Source organism: Nelusetta ayraudi, unplaced genomic scaffold (genome assembly GCF_046127955.1).
Source record: "Nelusetta ayraudi isolate G7.1 ecotype Tasmania unplaced genomic scaffold, CSIRO-AGI_Nayr_v1 ptg000031l, whole genome shotgun sequence".
NCBI lineage: Eukaryota > Metazoa > Chordata > Actinopteri > Tetraodontiformes > Monacanthidae > Nelusetta > Nelusetta ayraudi.
In genome coordinates this window covers 6,812,577-6,825,505 of record NW_027466081.1, presented here as the reverse complement: position 1 = coordinate 6,825,505, position 12,929 = coordinate 6,812,577, and the positions used below count along the sequence as shown (strand labels likewise).

General features: G+C 54.4%; 1 protein-coding gene across 4 annotated transcripts in view; it reads right to left on the bottom strand.

Moving 5' to 3' along the window:
• Positions 1-12,929, bottom strand: part of LOC142891539 (cyclic AMP receptor 1) — a 53,182-nt gene that overhangs the window by 18,559 nt on the left and 21,694 nt on the right. For 3 of the 4 annotated variants that reach the window (XM_076031176.1, XM_076031179.1, XM_076031178.1), the window contains 2 exons: positions 10,602-10,649; positions 4,605-4,687 (listed from right to left, as the gene is read on the bottom strand). In XM_076031176.1, coding sequence (XP_075887291.1) covers positions 4,605-4,687; positions 10,602-10,649 — 131 coding nt within the window. The remainder of the gene's footprint in view (positions 1-4,604; positions 4,688-10,601; positions 10,650-12,929) is intronic. The other variant, XM_076031177.1, reaches the window with a different exon arrangement.

Genomic DNA, 12,929 nt, shown 5'->3' with positions numbered 1-12,929 from the left:
GAGAGAGAGAGAGGGAAAAAAAATAACATCCTGGCGCTCGCAGCGTGCGACATTCCGAGAAGCGGCGGCGGGGAGCGGAAGGAAGGAAGGAAGGGAGAGAGAGAGAGAGAGAGAGGGAGGGAGGGAGGGAGAGAGGAGGAGAGAGAGGGAGGGAGAGAGGAGGAGAGAGAGGGAGCACATCCTGGGATGCAGAATGCCAAATACAGTGAGATAAGACTTAATGTATCCCCCTCTGCTCCCCCCACCTCCGTCCCTCCCTCCAGTTTGGCGCTCTCTTTCTTCCTCCCTCCTTCCCTCTGGCCCCCCCACCCCGCCTCCTCACCGCTCCTCCTCCTCCCCCCGTTTTGCTTTGAGGGATGAATAATAACTGCTGCTCTGAGATTTCCTCCCTCGTTTTTCAAAGCGGCGAGCGGAGATGGGGAAGGTCTGCCCGGCCCCGGGATTGCGTGTGCGTGCGTGCGTGCGTGCGTGCGTGCGTGCGTGCGTGCGTGCGTGCGTGCGTGCGTGCGTGCGTGCGTGCGTGCGTGCGTGCGCACACAAAGGCTGCTGCCACCGCCGCCGCCGCCGCCGAGGAGGAGAAAAACACGAGAGGCGCACGCACACGGCCCTCGTCTTGTTCTCGCTCGCCTGGAGCGGCGAAATCAGATCTCCTCCGGAGAAAGGGTGGTGGAGGAGGTGGAGGTGGAGGTGGTGGTGGTGGTGGTGGTGGAGGAGGTGGAGGTGGAGGGTTCTCAGGCACCATGAAAAAAACAACCAAAAAAGCAAGAAAAACAACACATACATACAGAAAAAAAAAATTCCCCTGCAAGCACGTACAGGACTATACACACCGCAAAACCCACACAGGCAGTATCGAGGGAAACCAAGAATAGCTGGGAGGATGCGAGCCACCTCCCATCCCCCCCTCCCCTCCTCCCTCCCTCTCTCCACCCCTCCCAACCTCCCTCCCGGAGCGACAGGGTTGAACTCGAGGTTGCAGACACTTGGCAGGATCGAGACCCGGCAGCCAGGACTCCACCCGGGCCGGTCCCACCGCCCCGGCGCAGGGCCACCTGACCCCGACTGCTCAAAGGCAAGCGGCTTCGGCGCTCCCTCGCTCCACTTTGATTCAGGCCTTTAGACAAAGCTTTAAAAATATAACGGAAAGTAGCTGCGCACAGTGGCAGAGGGATTCTGATTTGATGCCGACTGGAGGTGGTGGTGGTGGTGGTGGAGGGGCTTCCTCGCCGAGCGCTAAGAGAAGTCCTGGAGGACACGCAGAGAAAAACCAAAGCAGGCCGGTCCGGGAGGAGGGAGAAAAAAAACGGAAAACTGAAAAACGGCAGCCAGGTTGGGAGGAGAGCGAGAGAGCGAGAGAGAGAGAGAGAGAGAGAGAGAGAGGGAGCGAGAGAGAGAGAGAGAGGGAGCGAGAGAGAGAGGGGGCTTATTTATGCAAACAGGCGCCGCACAGTAGGAACGGAGACGAGCCTTGTAAACAAACACACACCCACCACCGTAAAGCACACAGGGGAGGCGAAGTGAGAGGCAGACTGTGAAAACGCTCGCCGTCGTGCACGGCTAGCTCCGTCGCTAGCGAGCGAGCTAGCGCACGTGCACGAACGCAAACAAGAGCCAGGAGGGAGAGCGAAGAGAAGTGGCAGCGGAGGAGGAGGAGGAGGAGGAGGAGGAGGCAAAGGAAGGACAAAGAGGGGGGTAGCCGCGGGGAGAGGGTGGGTGTGTGGAGGGGTTGGGGGGGGGGGTACGAGAGTCCGCTGCTACGTTAGCGTGAGCCGAGCGAGGCCACGGGGACGAGCGAGGGCGAGAGACGCGGAAGATTGATAGATAGAGGAGGAGAGAGAGATGGGGGGGCTGCTAAAATGATGTATAATGACTCGTCTGTGCGTCTGCATTCGTGTGTGTGTGTGTGTGTGTGTGGTGGGGGGGGGGGAGAGGGAGAGAGAGAGAGAGAGAGAGAGAGAGAGGGGAAAAGTAGGAACGCATTCCCATTTCAATTCGCAACAGCTGGTGTCGAATTAACACATTTACCAGCGTGCATTTGGAACAGATTAAAATTGTGTGTGGCGTACGACTGTGTGTGTGTGTGTGTGTGTGTGCGTGCGTGCGTGCGTGCGTGTGCGCCCGCCCGCCCGCTTTAGAGCGTGTGGCGGCGGCGGTGGCAGCGGCAGCGGCAGATGAGGGCCAAAAACAAGAGTGTGTGTTTGTGTGTGGGAGTGTCTGCGTATTAACGCAATGGATCAGGGCGGAGAGAGAGAGGGAGAGAGACGGAGAGAGAGAGAGGGAGAGAGAGGGAAGGAGAGACACAGAGGGGAAGCGAGAGAGAGAGAGAGAGAGAGAGAGAGGGAAGCGGAAGGAGGGAGGGATGAGGGAGAGAAAGAGAGAGACAGAGAGAGAAACGGAAGGAGGGAGGGATGAAGGAAGGAGTGAGGGAGGGAGGGAGGGAGAGAGAGAGAGGGATGGGGGAGAGAGGGGGGGGGGCTCTAACCGACGGCTTTAGCTGCTGCCCTGGGCCGTCTCTCTAAGCCCTGTTTAGGAGGCTTTGGAGCTCAGATAGAAATAATCCCCCACTCAGACGCACACACACACACACACACACACACACACAGGCGCGCGCACACACACACACACACACACACACACACACACACACACACACACACACACACACACACACACACACACACAGGCAAAAAGAAAAGAAGCGCACACACCCGTCACACAGCGGAGCTCAGACGTGCGAGAGGCACACATTTTGAGCCAGAGCGGACAAACAAGTGTATGCGCACGCGTGCACACACACACACACACACACACACACACACACACACACACACACACACACACACAGCAACTAGCAGCGACAGCACATTCGCTTTGACGCAAAAACCAAACCAACCACCCGCCTACACCCGCGTGCACGCAAACACACATACACGCAAACACGTACGTGCGCTCACACACACACACACGCACGCACACAGGAAAAGCACGCTGAAGGCTGTCTGGCGCGCGCTGCTTCCGCACGGCGGAGCGCAGCGACATCGGCACGGCACCGTGACAAACACTTTACACACTCCAGCACTCAGCGGAGGGGAGGGGGGGTGGCAGGGGAAGGGGAGAGGGGCAGCGGATATGAGCCGGGGGGGCGGGGGGAGGGGAGGGGAGGGGAGGGGAGGGCGAATAAGCGGCGGAGTGGGGAGGAGGAGTGGAGGAGGGAGGAGGGGGGCTAACAAATTAATAGGAGCCGGGGATATATACAGCCAGCGCCGCCGCCGCCGCCGCTGCTGGGGGAGGGGGAGAGGGAGAGGGAGGGGTGGGGGAGGGGTGAGCGGCGGAGGGAGGACGACAAGAGTGCAATTCATTCCCGTTTTCTCCTTGTTCGCTCTCTGGAGAAAGGCAGAGCGGAGCGAGAGAGAGAGGGAGCGAAAATGTGTTTGCTGGAGAAAGAGAAAGAGAGAGAGAGAGAGAGAGAGAGAGAGAGAGGCTTTGTGTGGCGGGAGAGAGAGAGAGACGGAGAGAAAGGGCGGAAGAGGAGGAGGAGGAGAAGTGGCATAAATGCAAAAAGAGGGAGAAAGACTGCGAGGGCGAGGAATTGTGGAAATAACGGCGGATATAACAAAGACGTTCCGGGGCGGGAAAAGGAGGAGAGAGAGAGAGAGAGAGGTCCGGAGAGTGACATTAAGGGACGGGTGGTGGGGATGGAGGGGGGGGGGGGGGAACAAAGGGTGGGGGTAAGGAGAGAAGGAGGGAGGGAGGGGGAGGTAAGCACAGGACGCAGTTTGTCATCTTCATCGGCCGACAGGCGCACTGGGAGGGGGGTGGGGGGATGGGGGGTGGGGGGTGGGGGGTGAAGCGGGAGGTTGAGGGTGAGGTGGGTGGGTTGGGGGCGCTCTGGAGCGGAGCCTTTGAGGAGACGTTGACCCCGTAATTGACCCGCGTCTCCGCCTACATCGCCGTGGCGACAGGCAGAGCCGCCGCAGCTAATCACTTAGTAACCCTGACCTGTCAATCACAGCCAGCCAGCCAGCCAGCCATCGAGTGGGGGGGGGAGGGAGGCGCGGCGGCAAATGAAAGAGAAGCCGCGCGGAGAAGGGGTAGGAGAGGAGGAGGAGGAGGAAGGGGGGGGAGTAATAACAGCGCCGGGGTTATCATTTACTGGGCCGCCGCCGCCGCCAACCTCCCCCACGCAGACCCTCCGCTGGCCCAGGCCCGCTGTGGAAAAAACAACGGAAAAAAGAAAACCTGTATAAAAAAAAAAAGAAAAAAAAGAAAAAAACAACAACCCATAAAACGCTCGGCAACTCCCAAGACACACACACACACACACACACACACACACACACACACACACACACACACAATATCCTTTAGCGGCGGAGCTGCAGCGAGGGAGACGCTTTTCCCAGAGTTCAGATAAGAGAGCAGGCAGAGCGAGCGAGAGAGCGAGAGAGAGGACGGGAAATAGGGGGGTGGGGGTGGGGGGAGGATGGAGGGAAGGGGGGGGGTTCGGTTTGATAGGAGATAAGTCGGCCGAACAAAGCCGACACGCAAATAAAACAACAGAGCGCAGGGTTTACGAGCTGTACAGGTGAGTGTGTGCGTGTTACCTGTTAATGAGGGGGAAGATGGACACCAGTAGATAGACAGAGGGATACCACTTCAACGGCTTGATCTCCTCGGCCAGGGAGACCTGGAGGGGAGAGGGGGGGAGAGAACAGACGGTGTGACCCACAGAGAGCAAGCAGACGCACGTGTCAACACGCTGCACCTCGCACACACACACACACACACACACACACACACACTCTCCTAAGTGGGAGGATGGGACACAACAAAGGCCAATTAAAAGCTAATAAAATATTAACTTGCTGATAATAACGCGGTTATGAGGAGGAAGAAGGCGGGAACTGGAAGCAGATACTTTTGCCCGACGCGTGATTGGGCCGCGTTCCACTGTATGAGCGCGAGCGGGCCGGGTGGGCCAGCCGCGAGGACAGAGAAATGCGGCAGCAGCGAAAAGTCGAGGAGAGGTGGCGGAGGTGGTGGAGGACGGGAGGGGAGGCGGGAAGGGAGGGAGGCGGAGGGGGGGAAGAGCCTGGCGGTGGAGAGCTTTTACAAGCCGTTATCTAATTCCCGGGAGAGGAGGACTCTCGCGGCGTCCGGAAGAGGCTGAGAAGCGCGCGGCCCCCGGATCGATTTTCCGCGCTGCGCTCCACCCCACCCCCCTCGCTCCTCTCCCTCCCTCCCCCTTCACCTCCAGCCCTCGTTCCCTCCCCGCCTCCCTCCCTCCTTCCCAAGGCTGAGATGCGGTAATCGAGCCAGCGCAAATCCTCCTGCTACCCTCTGCCTCGCGCACGCACGCACGCACGCACACACACACGCGCGCGCGCACAAGCCGTGCCGGGAAGGGGGTTGGGGGCGAGCCCACGTGCTCTGCTCTCTCTCTCTCTCTCCCCCTCCGCCGCCTTCAGCGCTCGGACACACACATACACACACGCTGGAAATTAATTACTCACACGAAAGACCCCGGGGGCGGGGGCGGGGCTGGGGAGGGGGGGGCACGCGAGGTCTTAACGCAGGCGCTTTAAACAATTGAAATGAAAATCACGAGAGCCGCGCGCCAGCCAAGCACGCCCTCGCAGTGCTGTTTTGTCTCACAAGCGCCACAGCAGCGAGCGGAGGCGCCTCGTGCCGTGCCGTGCCCAGTCAGGCCGGGCCGGGGCTCCCCCTGCAATGCGAAGCGAGGAGAGGAGCTCCGGTCTTCGGTCAGGCCGAGCGAGAAGCGTCCGTACGCGGGGCCACTCAGCTCGGCGGCGGCACTCCGACAGCGCTGCTCCTCCCTCCCCCCGAGTCAAGCGCTAATTATCGTCGTCCAGCGAGACGTCTCGTCGGGAGAGAGGGGAAAAGGGCAAATCCATACCGCCTGAAGGCTGCGGCAGCGTGAGGAGAGGATGTTTGCGAGCCGAGCGCGCGGGCCCGGAAGTGTTTTTATTATTTTTTAATTTCCGGGGGAGGTGGGGAGGGGGGAGTGAGGGGGACCAAATGCTGCCAGAAATTGGGTATAAAAATACGGAACCGCATTGCTGCCATACTTTAAAAGAAAAATAAAAAAAAAGGTACTCAGTATCACGTTATAACGTGGAACTATCACATTTTTACGTGATGATTTTCACGTCATAACATGAAACTATGACATTATTTCGTGAAACGTTCACGTTATTTCGTAAAACGATCACGTTATAACGTGAACCTATCACGTTTTTTGTTAAACTATCACGTTATAATCGTGTTAATTTTCACGTCATTTCGTGAAACTATGACGTTATTCCGTGAAACGTTATAACGTGATACTGAGTACTTTTTTTCTAGTATGGCAGCAGTGCGCGTCCGTAAAAAGAGAAAAAAGAAAAAAGAACGCTCTGGTTTGAAAAAAAAAAATGCAGCCGAGGTGGAGACCCAGGCATGTGAGGAATTTCGATTTGCGAGAGGCAGGATGTGGGGTGTTGGAGGAGGTGAAGGAGAAGGAGGAGGAAGAGCGCGGCGGCGGCTTAAGAGCCTCGTGTTTTTAATCACAGCCCTCCCGTGTCAGAGGCCCCTCCGCTGCTCGGGAAGCGGAGGGGAATGAAACCGTAATTATGTGCGGCGGGCGCAGCGGCCCCAACATTAATGACACACATTAGGCTGCAGATGGGTATCTGGAGGGATTCGTCCCCTTCAGCCCCCCTTATACTTTTTTTTAAGGAGAAATATAAAAAGAAATGAAATAAAAAAATAAATAAAAAATTCTGATTGTCCCCATAGATTACTTTTTCATTTTGTTGAGAAACACTTGAAGAATGGAGACCAAAAGAGAGAATGTTAATATGATGGCATCACGATTCTTGGTTTCCATCTTATAATGTAAAGCAAATCTCTTAAAGAGTCAGCAAAAAAAATGCCTGAAGTGGATTTGTAGAGGATAATCCGCACTAGCGGAGCGGTTGGTATAGAAGCGACGTACTAGAATAAGGATATCTTCATATTTCCCATGTATTAGACATTTTTCGGTCTCCTCATTGGTCAATACGTATCTATTGTCACTGCTGCTACCAGTGTAATGTTCCTGCACAACAACAGCGGTGTACAGCAGAGAAGTCCATCAGTTTGCACAATGTGTACGGGATTCTAATGTTCTTTTCAGTAAAACCGTTTCCATCCCACAATTTATACTTAATTAAAAAAAAATACTGAAAGCAGGGACCAAAAAATATGCAAATTTGAGTACCCTCCCAACTATTGTTTTTTTTTTTTTTAATTTGGGGATTTCCATCAAGCAATACCGCAAGATGAGAATAAAAACCACAAATGACAAGCCAATTCCTATCAAGTCAACTCAAACCCAAGAGAGACAACGAAAATTGTTCTTTAGGGGCGATCTTTCTCTCCCTCGTCGGCTTAAAGGTTGAATTTCCCTTTTTTTTTCCTCCTTCTTGGCAAGGAACCATTTCCTGGGAAACTGCTTTTTTTTTTTGTGGATGTGCGGCACATTCACACCTTAAGTCGTTCCCTTTCAATAAGCAAACAAACACTTTTCAGGGACGGTCGGGACTCAAAGGCGCCCGGTGCGTCGGAAGAAAAAAACCCACAAGTAATGCCGGGGACTCAAAACAACTCACAAAAAAAAAAACTAGCAGCTGGAGAAGAGAGGAATCCAAACCTAAAAAAAAGAGAAGGGAAGAAGAAAGAAAAAAAGGCAGGACATGTTGTTTTGTCAAGGCTGTGCGTGTGCGCATGCTGGAGAGCCCTCGTTTTAGACCAACACCGGTCGTCCTTGCGCCTCGCTCGGAGAAGAAGGTCACTCGTTACCGTGTTTGTGACATGTAGAGGTAAAATACCAGGAGGGGGGCGGGTAGGTGACGGTGGGGGCGGTTTGAGAGGACGTGCGGGGGGCGCAAAACTCCTTGCAGACGTCTGGGAGCAAACTCCTCGGCAATCGGGCCTGGAGGCGACGCTCCAGTGTGGTTAAGCAAACAAACACCCCGGGTAGATAACGACAACAGCCGCCGCTGTTTGCTCAGCCAGCGCTGTTGCTACCCGACGGGACCGAGCTGCTGCTGCTGCTGCTGCTGCTGCTGCTGCTGCTGCTGCGTGTGCAAATGCGTTTAAAGGTCTGAGTTTGTGCCGAGGTGCGGCCCCGAGACACACATACACACACACACACGCAAAACACACATACACACACACACCCCGTCCCACAGCGTATCCTTTCGCTGACCTGTGTTTGCCGCGGGACCTTGTGTGTGTGTGTGTGTGTGTGTACGTGTGTGTGTGTGTGCGCGCTTCTGTGCACGCACGCCTGTGTGTGCGTGTGCGCCCATGCCTGACCGCGAACAAATTGCTTAAGACACACAAAGACGCGTCACGACCATGTGACTGACGGCCCTGATAACTGCCAGCACCGGTTACGCACGTCATCAGTCAGGCCAGACGTACGCGCACACGCACAGACGCGCACGCACGAGCGCAAGAGAGGAAGGGGGGTGGGGGGTGAGGGGGGTATCAGATGCTGGTCTGAGTCAGAGACTTGGGGAAAAAAAACCTAGTAAAAAAATAGGAATTGTGCAAGCAGACCGCTCGTTTGAGCAGACACGCGGAGCATGTGTGCGCTCAGTGTGCGTGTGAAAATGTGCGTGCGTGCGTGTGTGTGTGTGTTGCACAGAAACAGACAACATGTGAGGCGCAGAGGGGGAAGGAAGTGTGGCGACGTGAATAGAAATCACTAGAGCCAGCGGTCTGCAGACACCCAGCGGGAATCGCTTTCTCTGGTTTACACCTGCTGCCACACACACACACACACACACACGCGCGCGCGCATGCGCACACACACAAACACACACACAGACACACAGAGCAGCTCGCCGGGCCGCCTTGGCAGCCACAATCAGGGAGGCTGTTGTTGTTGTTTTAAAGCATCGCAGCGCGTGCATAAACTCTCATAAATATTCATGGCCATGAACTTGGCTTTTTTTTTTTTTGCTTTATTCATGCGGGGTAGGAGGAGTACCAGGAGCGAGGGAGCCGGACGGCGAGGGCGAGAAGGGAGGGAGGAGAGGAGGAGGGAAGGGAAGAAAGAAAGCGGCCTGCCGGAAAAAAAAAAGGCAAAGTGAAAACCGGAGGGGGGGGGGGGGGGACTACTGGGAGGGGAAGTAGGGAGCGCGGCGAGGAAATTAGTGTGATATCAGCCGCCGCTGACTTATTTACACCCTGCGCTACACATAGCAATTAGCCCACATGAGCGTCCCTCTCTCTCTCTCACACACACACGCGTGTGCGCACACACACAGACGCAAACAACAGAGGAGGGTTGCGTCGGTTCAGCGTGCAGTAATTAGGTCTGCCACTTAGGGGCAGCATCTGCATAACCTTAACCCTAAGCTGCCCTCTGTGTCACCCTGCTGTGTGGGATGTGGAGGAGCAGGAAAAGGGGAGGGGTTGGGAACGCCGAGCTGACTTGTGCGTGATTGGCAGTGACCGGCAAAAGGGAGAGCGCCGGTGGAAAAAAAAAAAAGAAAAAAAAAAAGGGTCGACCGCAACCAGAGGTAACCTTGACGACGCAAACGATGCCGGAGAGGCTTGGGGAGGTTGGTGGGAGGGTGGGGGTTCTTCACAGCATGGCTCGGACAGTTTGGATGGATCTATTTCCGTCGCCATAATAGCTGACTGCAGAGGCGTAACGCTAAATTTTCCATTATCATCTTATATTTTTGGTCTGCGGTCATTCATCCCTTTTAATGCTATTCCAAATTCATTTATATCCAGTTTTGTAACTTAATACATGGATTTCAGCGGAAGTCCCACTGGATCTGGATCTCGGCTGTTTTCAGCTTGATAAAATTTTTGAAACACTATTATTTATTTAATTATGTGCTTTTATCATTATCATGCTATTTTATGTTGTTTCTTTTAGCTTCCTGCCAAGACCGACGTGACCAAAAACTGACCTCCCACATGACCTCTCACACAAAACCTGGTGAGGCTCTGTGGGCTTTTGTGACATCACAAAGGGCCGCCTTCCCACATAGGGTAGCGAATGTGCGGCAAGCGAAAGAAGCAAGAAAAGAAGGATGGAATTTTCTAATTTCTGGAGGAGTGGATGGGCTAAGGCGCTCGCAGCCTGGAGACACGTATTAACGCTCGGGGGGGAAAAAAATGGTGAGATGGAATTGGCATAATAGGGGTGCCTGAATGGAAAAAAAAAGAGAGAATTGTTCAGTATGAATAGAGGAAAAAAAACGGGAAGCCGGGCCGAGAGGCGCCGAAGCTCCTCGCACAAACGCACCCGGACACGGGGAAAACGCACGGGAGCGCATTCACGCCGAGTAGTTAAAAAGCGGTGGGGGTCAGAAGGTCAAATTGCTCCTTGCTGTTTCGCACACATGTAGTGTGACCAGAGGAGTTAATCCTGCGCGTGCACTAATCCCCCAGCGCTGTGTGTCCGCCGCTGCCGTGCACCCCCGCGTGCGTCTGTGTGTGTGTGTGTGTGTGTGTGTGTGTGTGTGTGTGTGTGTGTGTGTGTGTGCGTGCACGCACTGAGAAATGCAGCGGCGAGGAAGCTCATTCATTACCTTTCTGCGCTCCCTCTCCGGGTTGAAGGTTCCCAACCACGACTGCATCTGTGCGGAGGAGTCACACAAAAAAAAAAAAGAGAAAAGAGAAAGAAAAAAAGAACGGGAGAGAAGGTCAGGGGAATTGGATTTTTCCGAGGAAAACAACAGAATCTTGATTTGACCATTTATATAAGCTTTACATAAGCCGCTTTTTTTGGTTCTCCCCCCCCCCCCAGAGACATACATGGCGGCCTTGGGCAGCGAGGGCCGACCCTGTGGTGACGAGTGACTGTTTGGCCCGGCGCAAAATAAAAATCTTTCCACATGGAAAAAATGAAAAGAGCCCGGCTATCTCGCAGGCACAATGCGTAGCCGGAGAGTCGGAGAGGAGCGCTTGAGGCACAGGAGGCAAACTCTGGCCCGTGGGCCCAAATCAGTCATTTTCGCTATTAATCTGACGATTAATGAATTAATCGATAGTTTGCATCCCTAACTCCAAGTCATGGGCTTGAGTGGTTGCACCTTCATAGAAGGATATTACTATGATTTCATTGGTTTCTTGGAGTTATTCTATTTTTAAATGTATTATTAGCCGGTGGAAAGGGGTTACTGTTGAAATTTAAATCAGAAGGCTGGAAATTAAAAAAGAGCCATAAGACTTTTATTGACATCTTATTTATTTTGATGAGGTTTTTTTTTTTTTTTGAAATTTGATTTTGCATGTGTGCAATATGAAGTAGTATTATATATGAATAGTATTAAGCTTTGCTTGTTCCATATTCAGGTTGTTTGGGTCCATATGGAAAGGTTCACCGTTACATCTGGAGAAAGATTTTTTTCAATAAATATCACAACATCCGACATTGATACGTCCAAGTTTAAACTTTTAGCCCGCTTAAGGGAACTGGGTAGTGGGGAGGTTGGTGGGGCAGGCGAGCTTGTGGACGTGAGGAAGTAAAGGGAAAGCCGAGCCAGCGAACATGTGTTGAACCAAAAGGAAAAACCACAACCGTGGAAGATCTGAGGTCTCCAGAGAGAACGGCCAAATACTTTTAATTCTTCCTCCATCGTCTGGTCTCTCGAGGGAAAAGAGGAGGGGAGAAAATGTCAAGGCACAAACGTGGGTGGAGGGTGGGAGGCAGGGCTGGGAGTCAAAAGGTTTAGAACGGTCTCAGGCGTCGGAGCCCCATCTGCGTCGGCTCTTTGCTGCGAGCGCTCGCCAGCCGGCCGCTTAAAGCTCCGGCGTTTATTAACTGGATGTTGCCACGCTTCCTCTTCCCGCCGACGTGACTGTCATTTCAAATCTGCGCGTGACCGCCGCGCGCGTTTCTTGCAGCGCCGAGCGGATAAAAAAAAAAAAAATGCCTGTTTGGTTCCGCCCGAAATCGAAGCCAGAACGAATCAATCGGAATCAACAAACGGCGCTAACAAGCGGCGGCGGCGCTGCTGCTGCTGCTGCTGCTGCTGCTGCTGCTGCTGCTGCTGCGCTTCGGCCCGGGTCGGCGGCTAGAGGGGTTTTTTCCTTGGCTTTCGTTACGGCGGCACTGCGTCAGAGAGCAAAGCGCTACGGCGTGAGGTTGAGCGGGGACACGGGCAGACTGCAGCCAACGCATCCCGACACCTGCGTGTGTGCTGCTGCTCCAATGACTGGCCTGGCTGGCTTTCACATCCCTCCATGCTGACTCCCAGCAAGCCCAGTTCTCTTCTGTCTCCAAATATTCCCCAGCTGTAGTCGGCTAACGAGATACAAAGTTGGCCCCTATCAGACAGGACGTGGCCATCCGGCCCACCCCCACCACCCCCTCCACGCCGGGGCCGGGTTCACGTCGCCGTCTACACCCACTCCTCCCCAACCCCCTCTCCCCTTTGCTTTCAAAGCTTTTGCGATTCTTTCATGTGAGACAGCCCCGCAGCCCGAGAGTGATAAGGCTCGAGCTCCTCGTACGTGCCGATGTGGAAAGCAAAAGTGGTGGCGGCGGAGAGGGGGGTGAGGGAGACAGAGGAGGGGAGGGGAACAGGGGAGGAACGGAGACGGACAGACGGGCGGAGGAGAGAGAGAGAGATAGAGAGAGAGAGAGAAAATGAGAGAGGTGAAAAAACAGAAAGAGAGGGAGAGACAGAGTGAGAGGGCTGGAAAGTGTGAGCTGAATGACTTATGAGATGCAGATTGCACATCCAGGTACGTTCATTCACTCTCTTTATCACGTTCGTGATAAAAGGCTGCGCCGCTGTTTCTGCCCCCCCCCCAATCGCACCTCCCCCGACAGCAGCGTTCCATCCGTCTGTGATATCCTTCCGTCTGTCCGTCCGTCCGCAGCCTGACCCCCCCCTCACCCCGATTCAATT